This window comes from Rhinoderma darwinii, chromosome 1 (assembly GCF_050947455.1).
Source record: "Rhinoderma darwinii isolate aRhiDar2 chromosome 1, aRhiDar2.hap1, whole genome shotgun sequence".
Taxonomy (NCBI): Eukaryota; Metazoa; Chordata; class Amphibia; order Anura; family Rhinodermatidae; genus Rhinoderma; species Rhinoderma darwinii.
Genome location: NC_134687.1, coordinates 114900851 through 114921892, shown reverse-complemented (window position 1 = coordinate 114921892; position 21042 = coordinate 114900851). Strand labels below are relative to the sequence as shown.

General features: G+C 43.6%; 1 protein-coding gene across 12 annotated transcripts in view; it reads left to right on the top strand.

The window, feature by feature from the left end:
• RAPGEF2 (Rap guanine nucleotide exchange factor 2) overlaps positions 1-21042 on the top strand; it is a 310680-nt gene that overhangs the window by 235991 nt on the left and 53647 nt on the right. For 2 of the 12 annotated variants that reach the window (XM_075860296.1, XM_075860295.1), the window contains exon 1: positions 6689-6896. The exons of 8 other annotated variants lie outside the window; for them this stretch is intronic. In XM_075860296.1, the coding sequence (XP_075716411.1) occupies positions 6843-6896 (54 nt within the window). In that variant the 5' untranslated portion in view covers positions 6689-6842. Of the gene's footprint in view, positions 1-6391; positions 6640-6688; positions 6897-7265; positions 7853-21042 lie in introns of those variants that run through there. 2 more of the 12 variants (XM_075860293.1, XM_075860292.1) reach the window with 2 other exon arrangements.

The window sequence follows — 21042 nt, the reverse complement described above, 5'->3', positions numbered from 1 at the left end:
TTATATAGGGGTATAGTTAGCATTTTGACCACACAGGTTTTTTGCTAAACTTAGGCCATGAAATTGAAAATCGCCATTTTTCCTAATAAAATGTAGATTTAGCTCAGGATTTTCTCATTTTCACAATAGATAAAGGAGAAAAAGCATCCTAACATTTATAAAGCAAACTCTACTGAGCACAGCAATACCCCATATGTGGTAATAAACTGCTGTTTTTAGGCAGGGCAGGGCTCAGAAGGGAAGGAATACCATTTGACTTTTGGAGCTAAAGTTTTGCTGGAATGGTTTGTGGCGCCATGTCACATTTGTAAAGCCGCTGAGGGGCCAAAACAGTGCAAACTCCGCAAAAGTGACCTGATTTGGGAAACTACTCCCCTCAAGGAATTTATCCAGCGGTAAAGGGAGCATTTTGACCCCACTGTTTGTTTGCTGAATTTGTTGGAATTAGGCCGTGAAAATGATTTTATTTTTCATTTTCACAAGGAATAAAGGAGAAAAAGCATCCCAACACTTGTAAAGAAATTTATCTAGTGTCCGGCAATAGCCCACATGTGGTCATAAACTGCTGTTCGGACATACAGCAGGGTTCAGAATGGCCGGAGTGCTACTTGGCATGCAGATTTTGCTTGATTGTTTTTTGGGCGCCATCTCGCATTTGCAGAGCCCCTGAGGTACCAGTACAGTAGAAACCCCTGAGAAGTGACTCCATTTTGGAAACTATACCCCTCAGGGCATTCATCTAGGGGTGTAGTGAGTGTTTTGATCCCACAGGTGTCTCATAGATTTTATTAGAATTAGGCAGTGAAAATGAAAAATTCTATTTTTTCCAAAAACATGTAGTTTTTTTCACAAGGAATGATAGGAGAAAAAACCCCACACAATTTGTTACCCAATTTCTCCCGAGTACGGCAATACCCCATGTGTGGCCCTAAACTGCTGTTTGGGCACATGGCAGAGCTCAAAATGGAAGGAGCGCCATTTGGCTTTTAGAGCGCAGATTTTGCTGGACTGTTGTACGGGCGCCATGTCACATTTGCAGAGCTCCCTTAGGTATCAGAGTAGAGTGGAAAACCCTGAGTGACCCCATTTTGTAAACTACACCCCTCAAGGAATTTATCATTTGCCTGAACATATGACAGGGCTTAGGAGTGAAAGAGCAAATGCGCATTTGAGGCCTATTTTGGTGATTTTCGCAGCATTGGTCCACGATGGCAGGGCTCTGAGGTCAAATAGTAAAACAAACCCCCAAGTCGTGACCCCCATTTTGGAAACTGCACCCCTCGAGTCATTTTTTAAGGGGTGTAGTGGGCATTTTGACCCCACAGGTTTTTCTTTTTTTTTTATTAGAAACGAACACTCAGTGGATGGTGCGAAGTGAAAATTGCATTTTTCCACAGGTATGCCATTTTAGTGCACAATATGTTGTGCCCAGTTTGTGCCACTAGAGACAAATACCTCAAACTGTTAAGCGGCTTCTCCCGGGTATGGCGATGCCATATATGTGGACACAAACTCCTGTTTGGGCACGCTGCAGGGCTCAGAAGGGAGGGAGCGCCATTTGGCTCTTGGAGCGTAGATTTTGCTTAGTGGTAGTTCTGTTTGGATTTTCGCTGGTATTTCAGGTTATAATGCGGGGGCATATGTAATCTGTGTGGGGCACATCAGGGCATAATAAGAGGGTATAATAATGGGGTAAATAAATAATCATAGATGTGTGGCCAGTGTCACACAAATAAATGGCGCCCGATCTTATCCGCTTTTGGAACGATCTGCACATTTTGTGTTGTAACATTTTGACAGCCAGAATGTCTTTATTTTTTCTCCACCGGAGCCCTGTGAGGGCTTATTTGTTGCGGGACAATCTGTAGTTTTCATTGGTACCATTTTGGGGTACATGCGATTTTTCTTTTGATCACTTTTTATTTCATTTTTTGGGAAGGAAGGTGACCAAAAACCTGCAATTCTGCTAAAGTTCTTTTATTCTTTATTTTTACGGTGTTCACTGTGCACTATAAATGACAATTTTACTTTATTCTGCAGGTCGATATGGTTACGGCGATACGAGATGTAAATAGCTTTTTTATATTATGCAGTGTCTGCGCAACAAAATCACTTTGGTTGCAAATAATTAATTTTTTGTGTCGCCATATTCTGATCGCCATAACTTTTTTATTTTTCCGTCAAAAAAGCTGTGGGGGGTCTTTTTTTTTTTTTTGCGGGACGGGCTGTAGTTTTTAATGGTATAATTTTGGGGCACATGCAACTTTTAGACCACTTTTTTTTATTCTGCTTTGGGAGGGGTAATGACCCAAAAAACTATTTTGGAATGTTTTTTTAGTTAAAATTTTTACGGTGTTCACTGTGCGAGTAAAATAGCATGATATTTTTATAGTTCGGGTAGTTACGGACGCGGTAATACCACATATGTGTACTTTTTTTTTTAAATGTTTTCCGCGTTTCCCTATAATAAAAGACTTCTTATGGGGAAAAAGGCGGTTGTTTTTTTTTTTAACTTGAAACTTTTGTTTTTTTTTTTACAACAGTTTTATTAACTTTTTTTGTCCCACTAGGGGACATGAAGGCATGAAGCCCTGATCGCTATTCTAATACACTGCACTACCTACATAGTGCAGTATATTAGAGTTGTCAGCTATTCACTGACCGCAAGCCTATAAGGCTTTGCCTCCCGGCGGGGCCTGATGGGCTTCCGTACTAGGAGGCCTTTGTTAGGCCCCTGGTTGCCATAGCAACTGTCTGCACCCCCGGTACCAATCGTTGCCATTAGCAACCATCAGGTGCGATCTAATCACCTAGATGCAGCGATCGCTTTTGATCACTGCATCTAAGGAGTTAATCGGCCAGATCGGAGGCTAGTTTCGGTCCTGGCCGTTACAGCGGGGTGTCGGCTGTAATATACAGCTGACACCCGTCGCTGGCTCCGCTTGAGCCAGCTACAAAACCTAAAATTACGTTCTCAAGGAGCTGTGATTGGTCAGTCTGCTGTGGCTGACCAACCACAGCGATCGCCGGCAGGGGACTGCTGTGATTGGCCCCCTGCTAATTTACTGTGCCGATCAACTGTCAAGCAGTTGATGGCACAGTTCTGTCAACTTGTCCTTGGACAGGGTGACCGTTAGCCAGAATGCATCGGTACGTCTCGGTGCCTTAAAGCACTGCAATGCAGGACGTACCGGTACATCCCGGTGCATTAAGGGGTTAAATACACTTGAATTCTACTATCTCTTGCTGTTTTGTGGTTCACATCCAACAGGTCAGCTTCTACATGGAATCTATACGTTTGCCTGTTGTATTTTTGTGTACGATCGTTCTTGCATGTATATGTTATGTAGCTGATTTTATGCAGTGCGAAGTATTATTTACCTTACAGTTCATCACTTTCTTACGTGATGGCAGCACTATTGGTTTGCTGGTAAAAACAATGGCTTTGCAATAACAATTTCTAAATGACCTTCCTGGAAGGAAACCATTTCCTGGCATTAGCAAGTTATCTTGCGCTGTGTACCACCCTGCCCTTTCCCAGTCTTTCTTGTGCCATGTCTGCTAGACAAATGAGATTTGGTACTCCTAGTTCTTTAACATTTTCATATACCCTATTAGGGAATTCTGGGTTAATAGAGGTAGATCCTCTGTTTAGGACCCTCGCCTATTACCCATTGTGGAGATTGGTTCACAAAGATAGTCTCTCGCTCTGGAGGACCTCTGCATTACGCATACAACTCATCGATTTTAATGAGCTCTGTAATACTTAAATTTCCCTGTGGTGGCGCTGCACGTAAATTGAGCACTTACTGCTAGGTTTCCCCACAGATTACAGCTGATCCCCATTGGTTACTGCCGGGGGGCACTTTGTGATCAGCTTATTATCGAGGGACCCTTCTAACAAGTAGAGATTGCCCAAAGCAGAGAGAAGCTTTTATTTGGAATGAGCGATGTTCTATTCTTTTGACATTTGGAAGCTTTAGTCCCCTCAAAGCCTAAAATCTGAAATGTGACTTCCAATGTGCCACTCCACCAAGGTCATACTCTGAGTACCAGAATCTGATTAGTCGTTGTTTGGTGAACCCTTTAGTCTGGGGGCTGGTTTAGCTGTCCCTGTGCCTGCCTGTAGCATAGAGAACATTGTCGTCATTGTGAATTTCTTTCCCTATCAGAACAGTTTAACTCATTAAAGGAAACAAACTTAGAAAATTCACACACAAAATATAGTTTTGATGATTCCTCCATTAGACCGGGTTCCCACATAGCGTAAACCCTGCGGAATTTCTGCAACTGAATGATTGAGAAAATTCTGCAGCATTTACAGTAACAGCAAAGTGGATGAGATTCAGAAAATCTCGTGCCCACACTGCGGAAAAAAATGCTGCGTAAACGTTAAGAAATTGACATGTTGCAGAATTAAACTCTGCACCGCAGTTCAATTTATGCTGCGTTTTTTTAATTGATTTTTCGTAGTGGGTTTTCCCCATTGAATTCAATGGGGATGCAGAACCCACAATGGAAAGCCAAGTGTTGCGAATTTTGCGGCATATTCGCAGCGATTACGCCACATAAATTGCAACTACGGCAAAAAAAAATCATACTTACCCAGAATGCCCTCTTCCTTCCCGCAGTCTGGCCTCCTGGATGACGTTGCATCTCATGTGACCGCTGCAGCGGTGTCACATGGGATGATACGCCATCCCAGGAGGCTGGCCGGCCTGGATGACATCAGAGGGCTGGCCTCCTGGGATGACGTTACATTCCATGTGACTGCCACTGCAGCAGTCACATGGGCTGCATCATCATCCAGGGAGGCCGGACCAGACTGCACGGAAAGGACGCATCTCCTTAACGGCCTTTGTAAGTATGAGCGTTTAACGCTACTTTCCGCAGAGAAAATTCTGTCTGAAAAAACTCACCACAATGTACGGCGGGTTCCAGGTCAGATACGCTGCGTGGTCCTCTTTGATCCTATTTTGGCTCATATTGCAATCAAATCTGAAAAATTATATGAAGAAATCTTGTGTGTTTTCCATGACCAGCCATATTCCTCTTCCTGCTCTTCCCTACCATGGCTGTTAGGCTATGTTCACACGGGGTATTTTGCAGGAGGAATATCTGCCTCAAAATTCAGTTTGGAAGTTTGAGGCAGATATTCCTCTCCCTGCATGCCGATTTCCGCGGAGTTTTTCCCCCGCGGCCATTGAGCGCCGCGGGCATAAAACAGCGCGAAATACGCTTTCTCTGCCTCCCATTGAAGTCAATGGGAAGTCAGAGGTGGAAGCGCCCGAAGATAGGGCATGTCGCTGCTTTTTCCCGCGAGGCAGTTTTACTGCTCGCGGGAAAAAGACGCCGAAGCCTCCCATTGAAATTAATGGGAGGCATTTTCGGGCCGTTTTTGCCGAGTTTTGCGACGCGGTTTCCACGTCAAAAAAAGGCAAAATACCCAGTGTGAACATAGCCTTAGACAACTGGCTGGAGCAGGAGCCTCTGCCCTATCTGCAGTAAGACATGCAGATCATTAACCCCACCCCCTTTTCTAAGCCACACCCTCAGTGGTTTACCAGTGGAAAATGGAACTGATCAGTTGGAAATGAGCCCCTGTGTTCTCTGCAGGATTTCTACAAGACGGTTTGTCTCGGGACATATATATTGATTTTCTTCTTTTGAGGGCATTGGATTAGCAGCAGTCACACTAGAATTTTTAGGTTTTGTATGGAGGTACATCTGCGGATGTTCTCTGAAATCTTAGGCCTCTTGTGCACGGGACGGAAATTCTGCAGCGTATTACAGTAGCAGCAAATCTGCGGAATAAATCCGCTGAAAACGTGTGGAAATTGACCTGTGGTGTGGATCCCCAATCCGTAGCATGTCCGTTTATCTTGTGTAAACGCTAATTGCGCAGTATTTCCGTCCCGTGTAACGTGCGCGCAAACAATCAAGCGGTGTCTTATTCGTAGTACACGCCTTAGAAATGAATGGCTGATTGAGTATTATTATTATTATGGGGGATCTCCTAGCACATGAAAGCTACAAGGATGTAGGTGGACGGACATTACAAGCGCTGGTGCTACGTCTAAGGAACAGAAAGCCCCTGTTTAGCTCCATGTGCAAGAGGGAAAAAAGTTCCATTGCATTGCTTGTTCACCGATCACCCACCCTGCCAGTGGCAGCTCACATATAATACCACTCTGCTGTGCTGCCAGGATCCGGCTGAATATTTCATAAGAGATCTTTATTTTGTGGCTCTGTGGGAGTGAGTCAGGGGTGAAGTCAGCAAGGTAAGAGCCGTTTAACCTTTTAACTTCTGAAGGACATCCCTAATAGTAGGCTGTAACGAATTGGACATTGTAGACTGTGCCAATGCAGTGTCAGAGCATGGGTGTGCCACTCTCTGCATTTTGGAGGGGGAGATTATTGCACCTTTTCGGCGGATTTCTCACTTGGTTCTACTCATTACCTTGACTTCATTGGACTGATTAGAAGCCGGTGTTCCCAGGAATCCCTCCCTCTGAAAGCTGCCGGACCCCAGACCGGAGGCGGCTACGGACTCTCTGACTTGTCCATTTTTTTGCTACCTTGAGCAGCTGAAAGGGTTAAGGCCGTGAGGGGGCGATTCTGGAGGAATGCGCCTTTCATGTGAGTTGAATATTTCAGAATATGAGGAGCGAAGACACTAAGGGGAGAATTACTGGTCCATCCCTGGCCCCGCGCGTTCTGTGCAGGTTCAGACAACGCACTGCAGTCACGCGGTTTTTCCGGCTGGAAGCAGCAATGCCGATCCCTTCCTAAGAGGAATTTATTTCTTATTTAGAAAAGGAAGCCTTCTCGCTGCCCAGGAAATGGCTTTCCTTGTGCGTTGCTATGCCAACTGCCTGCAGCCATGGTCCTCCAAAGTAAGCACAATAATGTCATTATATTGGCGTATTAGAGAGGAGGGGGATTGTGTGTGTGTGTGTGTGTGTGTGTGTGTGTGTGTGTGTGTGTGTGTGTGTGTATATGTGTGTGTGTGTATATGTGTGTGTGTGTGTATATATATATATGTGTGTGTGTGTGTGTGTATATATATATATGTGTGTGTGTGTGTGTGTGTATATATATATATATATATATATGTGTGTGTGTTGCGCTGCTGTAATGGGAGATGCTTCGGGTCAGAGATTCGCTTGTTGCTTTACAGCGGGATGGTCGTCATTAGATGAAACGTCTATCAATGTGACGGTGCGATGAATAATGGTGTGAAGTTGGTGAGCTTAGCAGAGCCCGCTGGTCAGTGTTCACACCGCATAGTGGCATCCAGGGAGGAGGTTCTCTGCGCTCTGCCCTGGACCTCCTCCCATCCACAGTCATGCTAGTGTCTGCTAACCTGCAGTACTGCTCGGCTGCTCACTTAGGGCTGTCTCCGATTCGGACTAATCCAATAGAATATTAAGCCTTCTGAAAAGGACTCTGTGGGCGGTCAGCCATTTTTGTTTTCTATTCACACCCCCCCCCCCTCCTCACTTCCAATCCTCCTCCCCCTCCTCTTCTTCTTTCCCTCCTATTCTTCCGCTTTAGCCATGGTCTTTCTTCTCTGAAAGAATGCTGGACGGATGAGATTTCACTAGTCGCTTTGCAGTCAGAGATGCCGGGGCTCCCGGCGCTGTGAACATGGAGGCCGCTGCTGGTGCGGGGACGGCTTTGCCGCACACTCTCCCGGCTCCTCCTTTCTGCCTCGGCTGGTTCTGAGGTGGTTGTTCCCCGCAGCTCCGCACACCATGTTTAACCTGAGCCCGGCTTGTGTTCCCTCATAATGAAGCCTCTGGCGTTCTCCTCCAGCCATGGGATTATGGGCCAGCAGGAGAAGCACTATGTGAGTACGAGGTTTGCGGTTTGTGTGACAGAAAAGTAGCGCTTTATTTCTATGTATTGTCCTTTTCCAGATGGAAGCCCCTGTGCTGTGACATTGAGGTCTACTCTGGTAGTGACGGCTCCGCAGCTTTTATTTCATTTATTTTCATGTATCTCTTATGGCGTTTCCTTAGCAACGGAAGAGCTCAGGTCTCTTAGATGTGAACCAGATTTTCACACATCATTGTAAGAAAATACTGGAAATCTATACATGTGATATGCGTATAATATATGAACTAGCGCACTCCGTGCGCCGCCCTGCAATTTGTTGCTTGTCATGTAACTTTTTGGGCCTTTTCCAATCATCTCTATGAATGACCTGCCCTCTCCTTATATTGGAGGTCAGTGCATGGATTTGCCATCTGAAAGGTGGAGATTTGTAACATGTCGCGCTTTACTAGAACCTGCCTGTGCGGTGGGTGATTGTGGGTTTCTATGGCCATGAGAATAAGATCACACGTTTTGTACGGACTCGGTATCTAGAGCATCCATTTTCCCTACGCCTGAATATCGACTTAATTCTGCTTCGTTTAAAGTTTTAATTTCCTCCTGGGTTAGAGATCAAGCTGATAAATGCATTGCAAGTAACGCTGTGATTTCAGATGTAATCGGTTATGGCTCTTGGTAGCACGGGGGTTAATTAGATTGTTCTCCTGAAATATAATTGATCCCATGGGTCAGCTCCACTTTTGTCACCCAGTAATCGCTATTTTTGATGAGACGCATTCACAGCGGAACATGTAAGGTCCGCCGTGATTGGCTAATAAATGTGCAGGAACCTTGTTTAGGGGTCTACAATAATTTGTTGTTCTGGTATCGGCTTGAGAAGCGATGTGCTGTAAGAATATATTTATTGGCCCAGTTTTCCATGTGATTGTGGCCCTCTCTACATAGATTTTGCTGCAATGTTGTTTGTTCTGGGAAATTTAGGTGACCGACAGTATGGCTGCCATTAGAACTCGCAGATTGATTTTTACCCTGCTTTCCTAGAGTCCTGAAAGATGAATTTTCCAGCAGCATGGGATTGGGATAGATATGTGGATCTGTAGCTGTGCCATCTGGAATTTTAGATCGCTGTAGGAACTGCATTGGTGACCGTATTCGTTGTCCACTCAAGAAACATAGAACTCTGGAATAGCTAAATAGATGGGGACAACCAGGGCTGGCACCATGTATGTGTGTACCCGGAGCTGACAAAAGCTCAATGGACTCCCTGTCTACCCCCCTTGTCAGTCATGTGTCCCCGAGCCCAGTGGCACACTGGCATCTGCCCATGTTTACCTGGTACTAACAACGGCCTGCAGTCAACTCAAGAACGTTTATTTGTGGTGGTCGTTTGATTTTAAAGCGTGCAAAGTAAAAAATATTATATTTTAATATACCACTCTACTTCCATAAAATAACATTTTGCTTAGTGTGTTTGATACTTAGCTGGGTTCTGTTGCATTTGGGGTGCTGATAAACTCTCATCGAGAGACATGGGAGTTTTTATATAACAAAGCAATAAAATGCAATCTAAAAACTCAACAAATACGCACTGTGTGTACCCAGCCTTATATTGACCATCCAATTGTATTCAACTGTTTACTTTTTCATAATGCTTGCTTTGTTGATCCAGAGTGCTGTATTACATTGTATTATATTTACTAAGGCCCCGTGCACACGACCGTAAAATCTCCCGTAATTACAGGCCAATAGACTTCTATTGGCCACAGGTACCTCCCCGTATGCTTACGGGAAGGTGCCCGAGCAGTTGAAAAAGATAGAACATGTCCTATTTCAGGCCGTAATTACGGGTGACTACGTGTGTGCACCCGTAATTACAGGAGCGTTGTTAGGCGACATCAGTAAATAGTCACTGTCCAGGGTGCTGAAAGAGTTAAACGATCGGCAGTAACTGTTTCAGCACCCTGGACAGTGGCTTCCGATCACAATATAGATAAAGCTGTAAAAAAAAAAAAAAGACGTTCATACTTAACCAGAACTCCCTGCTTCTTCCTCCAGTCCGGCCTCCTGGGATGACGTTACAGCCCATGTGACCGCTGCAGCCAATCACAGGCCAATCACTGGCTGCAGCCGTCACATGGACTGCCGCGTCATCCAGGAAGGTCGGGCTGGATGTCAAGAGGGGGACGCGTCACCAAGACAACGGCCGGGTAAGTATGAATTTCTTTTACTTTTATTATGGAAAGGGCTGTCCCTTCTCTTTATCCTGCACTGATAGAGAGAAGGGCTGCCGATTACTGCAGTGCAATTTTGCAGCCAAAAACATGCCCTGGAATACGGGTGACACCGGTCCAGTATTTACGGGCACGGGTCCGTAAATACTGGTGCAATACGAGTCAAATAAGGGTGACCAAGGACCCGTATTTACGGGTGGACAAAAATACGGTCGGTGTGCATGGGGCCTAAGACTGGGGCTAGACATATGGGCAGAATTACTAAGACTGGCATTTAATACACCAGTCTTCTCTGTCTGCTCAGCTAGAGTAAAATGCAATAGCGCCTCTTAATAAATCTGTCTCATCTTCCCGCTGACTGGGACCGCCACCATGTGGCATCCATTCCCATGCTCCAATTGGACATAAAATTATTATCACTTCACCGTTCCTCTTCTTCCATCCAAGTCCCCTCCGCATTCCAGAGCGGCTCATACAAGGTCTTGAAGCCAAGCAGCGTCAGAGCCTTATATGTGACGCAGCAATCAACATCATCTGTGCTGCTTCACATACAACTTCCTGGCGCTGCCCAACTGCCGAACGTTGTATGGGCCGCGCCATGCTGAGTGGACCAGGATGGGAGAAGATTATCGGTGTGGTGAGCAAAGTTTCTTTTTTTCTTTTAAATTGTTTAAAGAGGATCTGTCACTAATTTAGTAATGCCCAATTTCCTAGCTAATCTAATAAACGCTGTCACACTGATGATGCTAGTGAAAATTGTGTCCCAAAATTTTTAAAAGTTATGAGCTTTTTTTCTAAATATGCCAACGGAAGTATATACTAGACAATTGGGTGTCAACTAGGGATTCACGATGTATCGAAACTTCGATACTATTTCGATACATTGTATCCCCAAATGGTTCGATACCGTTATTTCATGTATTTCGATACTTAGCTGTGCGCCTGCACGGCTAAGTATAGTAACACATGAATGTATGAGAGCGGGGCTGCGGCTGTGTAATACAGTCATTGCCGCACTCCTGAGTCCTGACAACAAGTGAGCGGGGTCAGGATGATGTGATGCGGCCAGCGCTGCACTAATGAGCGGCAGCACTGAAGACAGAACATGGCAGGCGCACTGCAAAACACCCCCATGTTCTGTCCTCCGTGACTGAGCCGCCGCTCATTAGTCCAGCGCCGGCTGCATCACCTCATGCTGACCGCGCACGCACTTCCTGTCAGGAGCGGGACAATGACTGTATTACACAGCCGCATCCCCGCTGGCGGAGATCAGAGAAACCTCTCATCTCCGCCGTTATTCCCCTGAATGCTGCGTTCAAAGCTGAACGCAGCATTCAAGAGGAAGTGAGAAGGGGGATGCCCCTTGGATCGCGTTCCCTGTGACGCGATTGAGGGACATATCATATATGGGCAGACAGCCCAGGGTCCATTGAAGGACCCCAGTTCTGTCTGACCATATTTCCTGTTGTTGGTGCATACTTAGGTATGTCCTAACAACTGCCTGTGTACTATCTGTACACAGGCTAATGTACTGGGATATAGATATATGCCAGTACATTAAAGTTTAAAAATAAAGTAAAAACATAAAGTAATGTTACATTTAAAAAAAATACTCATACACCTTTTTTGCAATAAACCTTAAAATAAGTCTCAATACATAAAATATACACATTCAGTATTGGCGCGGCCGTAATAACCTGCACAACAATTTTTTTTGCATAATTTATGATTTGTACGCTGTAAAAAAATAAAATAAAAACTGCTTTCTATCACTTATTGTGAGGCACGAGGTGCGATGATGAATTTAACCTCCATGTGCCTCACATTAATAGTAGTTAACCCCATCATGTACCTTACGTATGAACCCATTATGACTGAGAAACATGATGGGGTTAATTACTATTAATGTGAGGCACATTCAAAATTCATCACACCACGCGCCTCACATCAGAAAACGGAAGAACTTTTTTATTTATTACTGGTGGCAAAGTATCGAATTGGTATCGAAATCGCAATACTAAACGAAGTATCGGTATCGACGTCCAAATTCTGGTATCGTGACATCCCTAGTGTCAACACCAGCGATTCTCCTGAGGTGGAGCCACCTCACAGCCTCCGATGCTGTCCTATCAGCATGAAGCTGCTTCTTACAGTGTGAGAGACTGTGGCTGGAGGGAAGGGGGATCACTTTAAATAGCCATATCTCGGGCTGTGGACCACCTAGAACAGTGCTAGTCAATTGCACTATTGTTTCCGCTAAAAAACTGAAACATTACGGAACGCAGACAAATGGTAACCATTTGCCACGAAAGCATTACCATTGAAATCAATGTTAATGCAAACGGAAATGGGTGATGGGTGACAGAGGGAGCTCACTCCCTCTGTAAACAAGTTAAATGCCGCGGTCGCTATTGATGGCAGCATTTAACGGGTTAAGCGGCCGGGATCGAAGTAAACTTCGATCGCGGGTGTTGGAGCAGGAGCCCAGCTGACTTAGACTAGGCTCACGTGAAAAAGCGTTAGCCTAGCCTAAGGCCCCTTAGTGACGAAAGTGTTGGTCACTAAGGGGTTAAGGGTATGTTCACACGGCTTTTTTTTCGGGCCGTAAAATCGGAATCCGAACGCCTCCAGACATCTGCCCATTGACTTAAATGGGAAAAACGGCGTTCTGTTCCGATGGGGCGTTTTTAACGCGTTTTTGTTTTTGAATAACGGCCGCGTTAAAAAAAACACTAGCGAAAAAGAAGTGCATGTCACTTCTTGAGCCGTTTTTCATTGACTCTATAGAAAAACAGCTCCAAAAAGGCGAGGGGCTTAAAGTCTCAAAGTCAGGAGCTTTTTTCCCTTGAAAACAGCTCCATATTTTGACATTTTTGAGTTTGTGTGTGCACATACCCTAACAAATTAGGAAATTTATTTTAAATTCTATGTAAAACTTTGTAAGGGATTTTTTGTTAAATAAAAATGTCAATCAGTGTGAACGGTGCAGCTTTATAATTAGTTTTTATGAAAAATTTGTTTGACTTTGAGATATAGCTATCCTGTATACAGAGCAGCTGTATCGTTCGCTTAAAACATGAATCTATCAGTCCCGCGGACCTGACGGTTCAGTGTCAGCAGGTCCTGTGTGTCTGACAGGCAGGATCCACCTGTAATCTATCACATCTAAGTTCCTGATGGGAGCATAATTTAGCAAACGATACAGCTGCCCTGTATATCGGATACAAAGCAGCTGTATCTCCAAAAGAAAAAATAATTTTGAATAGAAACTAATTATGAAGTTGCACCGTTCGCTGGACATTTTTATAAAAAAAAAAAAAAATCCCTTTCAAAGGTTTACATAGCCTTTAAGATTAGATTAATTACTTCTAGAAAACCTTTTTATGTTTAGTAATTATTTAAATTATGTCCTTGTTTCTTCTATAGCACCAACATATTGCACAGTGCTGTACAGAGATTGTCATCACTCACCTCAGTTACTGTCCCCAATAAGGCTCGTAGTTTTGTTTCTCTATCTCGGACACGTACTAGGAATGACCGTTTAGGCCTCATGCACAAGTCCGTATTCTGGTCAGTATTTTACTTCAGTATTTGGAAGCCAAAACACGGAAGAGGTGCAAACATTATAGGTTTTCCCTGTTTTATGTTCCACTACTGGTTTTGGCTTCCAAATACTGAAACAGAATACGGACGTGTGCATGAGGCCTAACCTATCAGTGTGTTTTTGTCAGGTGACAGGATCACCTAGAATTAAAACCACGCAAACACAGGGAGTACATACAAACTCCATGCAGATGTTGTACTTGGTCTAGTTTGAACCCAGGACTCAAGTTTTGCAAGGCAACAGCGCCAACCACTAAGTCACTGTTTTATAAATACCTCAAGATCAAACTAGGGATGCATGATGCATCGAAACTTCGATACTGTGCATCCCCAAACGGTTCAATACCGTTATTTCATGTATTTCGATACTTTAAAGAGGCTCTGTCACCAGATTTTGCAACCCCTATCTGCTATTGCAGCAGATAGGCGCTGCAATGTAGATAAGAGTAACGTTTTTATTTTAAAAAAACGAGCATTTTTGGCCAAGTTATGACCATTTTTGTAGTTATGCAAATGAGGCTTGCAAAAGTCCAAGTGGGTGTGTATTATGTGCGTACATCGGGGCGTTTTTAATACTTTCACTAGCTGGGCGCTCTGATGAGAAGTAACATCCTCTTCTCTTCAGAACGCCCAGCTTGTGACAGTGCAGATCTGTGACGTCACTCACAGGTCCTGCATCGTGACGGCCACATCGGCACCAGAGGCTACAGTTGATTCTGCAGCAGCAACAGCGTTTGCAGGTAAGTCGATCTTACCTGCAAACGCTGATGCTGCTGCAGAATCAACTGTAGCCTCTGCTGCCGATGTGGCCGTCACGATGCAGGACCTGTGAGTGACGTCACAGATCTGCACTGTCAGAAGCTGGGCGTTCTGAAGAGAAGAGGATGTTACTTCTCTTCACAGCGCCCAGCTAGTGAAAGTATTAAAAACGCCCCGATGTACGCACCTAATACACGCCCAGTTGGACTTTTACTTTTAAACACACCCACTTGGACTTTTGCAAGCCTCATTTGCATAATTACAAAAATGGTCATAACTTGGCCAAAAATGCTCGTTTTTTAAAAATAAAAACGTTACTGTAATCTACATTGCAGCGCCTATCTGCTGCAATAGCAGATAGGGGCTGCAAAATCTGGTGACAGAGCCTCTTTAAGTATAGTAACACATGACAGGAATGTATGAGAGCGGGGCTGTGGCTGTGTAATAGTCATTGCCCTGCTCCTGAGTCCTGACATGTGCGCGCGGTCAGCATGAGCTGATGCGACCAGCGCTGCACTAATGAGCGGCGGCATGGAAGACAAAACATGGCGGGCGCACTGCAAAACACCCCCATGTTCTGCCTTCAATGCCTGCGCCGCTGCTTATTAGTGCAGTGCCGGCCGCCTCACCTCATGCTGACCGCACACACACTTCCTGTCAGGAGCGGGGTAATGGCTATATTACACAACCGCAGCCCCGCTCTAACGTCAGAGATAAGAGAAACCTCTCATCTCCACTGCTATTCCCCTGAATGCTGCGATCAAAGCTGACCGAGCATTCAAGAGGAAGTGAGAAGGGGGATCCCCCTTGGATCGCATCACAGGAATCCCTGTGACACAATTGAGGGACATACCATATATGGGCAGACAGCCCAGGGTCCATTGAAGGACCCCATGGCTGTCCTACCATATTTCTTGTTAGGGCATACTTAGGTATGTCCTAACAACTGCCTGTTTACTATACGTACACAGGCTAATGTACTGGCATATAGATATATACCAGTACATTACTATCAGCATATAGATATATACCAGTACATTACTATCAGCATATAGATATATGCCAGGACATTACAGTTTACAAATAAAGTAAAAACAAAGTAATATTGAATAAAAAAAAATAAACATACACCTTTTTTACAACAAACATTAAAATATGTCTCAATACTTAAAATATTCACATATTCGGTATTGGCGCGGCCGTAATAACCTGCACAACTATTTTTTTTACATCATTTATGAGGTGTACGCTGTAAAAAAATTAAATAAAAACTGCTTTCTATCACTTATTGTGAGGCGTGTGGTGTGATGAATTTAACCTCCATGTGCCTCACATTAAGGCTGGGTTCACACGACCTATTTTCAGACGTAAACGAGGCGTATTATGCCTCGTTTTACGTCTGAAAATAGGGCTACAATACGTCGGCAAACATCTGCCCCTTCATTTGAATGGGTTTGCCGACGTACTGTGCCGACAACCTGTCATTTACGCGTCGTCGTTTGACAGCTGTCAAACGACGACGCGTAAATGGACTGCCTCGGCAAAGAAGTGCAGGACACTTCTTTGCCACGTAATTTGAGCCGTTCTTCATTGAACTCAATGAAGAGCAGCTCAAGATATACGAGCGTCACAGACGCCTCGCAAAATGCGAGGAGGAGCATTTACGTGTGAAACGAGGCAGCTGTTTTCTCCTTGAAAACAGTGTCTTTTCACACGTAAAGGACAGCTAGCGTGTGAACATACCCTAATAGTAATTAACCCCATCGTGAACCTTACACATTAACCCATTATGACTGAGAAACATGATGGGGTTAATTACTATTAATGTGAGGCACATTCAAAATTCATCACACCACGCGCCTCACATCAGAAAAAGAAAGAAAGAACTTTTTTCTTTTTTTCATTTTTTTTTATTACTGTTGGCAAAGTATGGTTTTGGTATCGAAATCGCAATACTTAAACGAAGTATCGGTATCGAAGTCCAAATTCTGGTATCGGGACAACCCTAGATCGAACCACTGTTGTAAAGGGGTTTATAGTTTTATTTTCTCTCTACGTGTATCTTTATGGAAACCGGTACGATATACAAGTGTCATGTAAGGTATATACAACTTGTTTAGTAAGTCCGTTTGGACACCCTGCATAGTAGCACATGAGATTTTCTGCCTTGAAGTTGTCAATTGTCGTCCATACTGAACTCTGCTTTATTAGTACCATAGTCTGGTTTTGGAGCGAATTAAAATACGATTATATAGCTGCCTTCACCTACCTATTCATATTAAAAATATATTTTGATTTTATTCATATCAAAAATATTGCTTCTGAGTTTTTATTATCTTTATATTTTTCTAAGATCTCCATGTTTCGGCAACATATTTAAGTTTTGGCAACTGCTGAAAATGCAAGTTCTACATTAACCATTTTACTGCCATGGGTTTCTGGACATTTTGCACAACTGTGGACAATTTTCCTGGGACAATTTTCCCTTTTTTGACATGTACAAATAAGGCTTCGTTCATATCTGCTAGGGCTCCGTTCCGACAGAGCTTTCCGACGGAACGGAGCCCTTACAGTCACAAACGGAAACCATAGGTTTCCGTTTCCATCACCATTGATTTCAATGGTGACGCATCCGGTGTCAATGGTTTCCGTTTGTCTCCGTTGTGCAAGGGTTCCGTTGTTTTGATTGAATCAATAGTGTAGCCGACTATGGTATTGATTCCGCCAAAACGACGGAACCCTTGCACAATGGAGAAAAACGGAAACTATTGGCACAGGATCCATCACCCATTGAAATCAATTTTGATCTAAATGGAACCTATGGTTTCCGTTTGTGTCTGTCAGGGCTCAGTTCCGACGGAAAGCTGTCTGAACAGAGCCTTAGCGCAGATGTGAACGAAGCCTAAAAACCTGAATTGTAAAATTCATACTAAACCCCTAGACCCATACGATTTCTCAAAGTAGACACCCGACATATTCTCAAAATGCCACTCGGTAGTTTATACACACAGGAGCCTTCATGCAATTTTGTGGCTAAAAATCTGACCCAAGCAGAAAAATAGACACACAACACTTCTTTAAAGTAAAAGTTTAAGGCTGGGTGACATGGAATTTTTTGCAGGAGGAAAATCCGGCATAAAACGCCGCGAAATACGCTTTCTCTGCCTCCCATTGATGTCAATGGGAGGTCAGAGACGTAAACGGCCGAAGATAGGGCATGTCGCTTTGTTTTTCCGCTCGTGGGAAAAAAACGCCTCCGCCTCCCATTGAAATCAATGGGAGGCATTTTCGGCAGATTTTTGGCGTGTTTTCCACGTCAAACGTGTCAAAAAATCAGTGTGAACTGGCCCTTAGAACTAAAGAGACCAAAAATCTGGTTTTAAGCTGTAAATTGAAAACAAATTAACAACCTATAAAAATCAGGGATTGCACACCTTGAAAATGAGTGTACCCTATATATTTCCTGAAAGCAGAGAATCTGACGATTGCTGTTGTCTTAAAGGTTATGTACACCTTTTGAGTGCATTTTTATATATATATATATATATATATATATATATATATATATATATATATAATTAGTCAGTGTGTTGTTATTTTGTAAATAGTTTTTATTAGAAATTAGTTTTACTCTTGGAGATACAGCTGTTCTGTATTCTCTATCTCGCTGAGCTACGTAGTGGTAGTGAATGGCAGTTACGGAAGCAGCGCATCTGCATTCAATGGGAGGTCAGGGGTGGAGCCAGGGCAAGAAAGGACATGACGCTTTTTTTCCCGCTCTAGAAAAAAAACGCCTTCGCCTCCCATTGAATTCAATGGGAGGCGGTTTAGGATGTTTTTTGGTGCTGATTCAGACGCGGTTCCCACATCATAATCCGCGCCAAATAACTCCCTGTGAACTGGGCCTAAAGATTATTTTTTTTACCTTGATGCAAGCCCTAAGATGTTTAACACTCTTATGTTCCTACTCCTTTACCAAATCGCTAACTAGCGTTGTCAGACATTTACTAGCCTAAAATCGCGATGGATCAGTTTTCCAATGGCTCCAAATAGACAGTGACAGACCCCATTTCTAATGGGGTTCATAGTGGTTCCGGTATTTCATGGAAAGCAGATCGCTGCAGACTACGCTATTTTGGCAGAAAATTTTTTTTTTTTTTAAAGCTTGACGTCAATCTTGATGGATTCTCCGAATGCGAGTGTGAATAGAGCCAGACACGTATTAAAATGTGGGTGTATTATCAGTCTCGTACGTTGCCTGATAGTTTCACAGTAAATTCCCTATTCTGTCAATGCTATGTAATGTTCTGTTGTTCCAGGACGCAGGCGGCGGCGGCTGCTTCTGTAAAGTAGCTAATAGATAAATAATACTTTGAAGCTATAAATAAGTTTTTTTTTCTATTTACTTCCTCTCCCCTGGGCATGGGTTGCCGGTACCGTTATATTTATGGACATTATGCCTACCACTGAGTGATGTCCTCCCATGAATTCCAATCTGTATGTGTAGCACTGTCAGGGAGATATACAGTAGGTAGATTAGGTTAGATCTGTATATCGACACACAAGAATATAATGTGTGAATGATTTATTATTGACTATTTTCTTGGTTTTTATAAGCACTTGTGATTCCACAGCAAATTGCTTGTCTCTTTTGAAAAGGATTCTTGGGGGACCCTGAGAAAGCTATAAATTCTGTACAGATCCGTTTTCAATGACGAACTGGCAGCGTGATTCCTCTGAGCTCATGGAAACACATCCATAGTTTAATATAGTCAGGGTTTTCATTTCTTCAGGTTAGAAATGTCCTAGATATTTGGTTGAAATTTCCGTCTATATGTTCTCGCACGGCATAAGGATTCATATGACTTTTCTTCTGTTATATAATAGACTGTTTAGCAGAGATACAATGTGGCACCATCGCATTAATTACAGGCTGGAATGCTGAATAATACAAAGGTTGGACGGGGATACCTTTTTCACAGACACTGGTATATGGTTTAGGGTATGTTCACACGCACTAATTACGGATGTAATTCGGGCATTTTTCCCCCCGAATTACGTCCGAAAAATGCGCCTCAATAGCGTTGACAAACATCTGCCCATTGAAAGCAATGGGCTGACGTTTGTCTGTTCACACGAGGCGTATATTTACGCGCCGCTGTCATATGACGGCGCGTAAATGGACGCCGGTGTCAAAGAAGTGACCTGTCACTTCTTGGGGCGTAATTGGAGCCGTTATTCATTGACTCCAATGAAAAGCAGCGCCAATTACGTCTGTAATGGACGCGGCGTTCAGGCGCCTGCACATGCCGTTACGGCTGAAATTACGGGGATGTTTCCTCCTGAAAACAGCCCCGTAATTTCAGCCGTTACGGACGCTGTCGTGTGAACATACCCTTAGTATCTAAAAATCTCTTGGCAGACAGTGTGTCTTTTGTAGGTGTAGCGGTACGTGTGACAATCGTCTTTTGCCAGTTCGCTATCAATAGATGGTTTGACAAAAACCTCTGATTATTGCTCTAGTGTTAGTGATCAATGTGTGGGGCAAGACGAATAGAACACTGGTACTACCAACCTGGCACCAGAGGTGGTTCCACTGCCATGACCACTCCTAGATTATTCAGTAACTATAGGCTCTATAACAGTGAGCGGTCTCATTGATAACCTACGGTATTTCCTTTCTAATAATTGCTGACCTGTTATGGAGTATATAGAACACCTAACGCTATAATAATGGCCATCATGGTAGCTTTGATTTAGAAAGATCTCACGTTTCGATGTAGTGTAAAATACGAACTGATCTTGTGCACAAGAAAAAAAAAAATAAAAAAAAATATATATATATATTTTTTTTTTATTTTCTTGTTGACAAGATCAGGATATGTAGGATAAGCAACTAATTTGCCTGAAATACCTACCCAAAATCTTTCACACTCTGACATTATATTGCCCACATTTTAACCCATAACTTGTGCTCACAGCAGTATTCTTCTAAATCTTAAATGGAACTATAATTTTTAAGAGACGCATGTTCTTGAGAAGTGGTCTCTAACCTGTGGCATGAATGGATTCAGATATGTCGATGCTAGTGAGTCTAAGGCCGAATTCAGACGCTGGATTATATGTCTGTGTGACAGCAGGTAAAACAACTGCTGTCACTCGGACGCGTCTATTTGAATGGGGCCGTTAACACGGCCATTGTTTCAACAGACCGTGTGTAGGGTCTGTTGAAATATAGGACATGTCATATTTTTTTCTGTTTTCACAGATCCCTCAATAGACAAGTCTTTGAGGGATCCGTGAAAACAGGGCCCGCACGGGTGCAACTCGGACGTGTGAATCTGGCCTAAGTACGGAGCTGCATACAGTAGAAATCAAGGTAAAGAGCTCCATCATTAGGCCTTGTTCATACAGTTCCGATTTGATGCAGATTTTGCATTCATTTTTTTAAGCCAACATCAGAATTGGATCCAGAAGAGTGGACACTTCCAGTCCTTCCTTTATTTATTTTTTTCTTCTGCTTAGGCTCTCTTCCTGTTTTTGGCTTAAAAATTAGGGTATGTTAACACGGCCTATTTTCGGACGTTTTTCGGACCGTAAACGCCCGAAA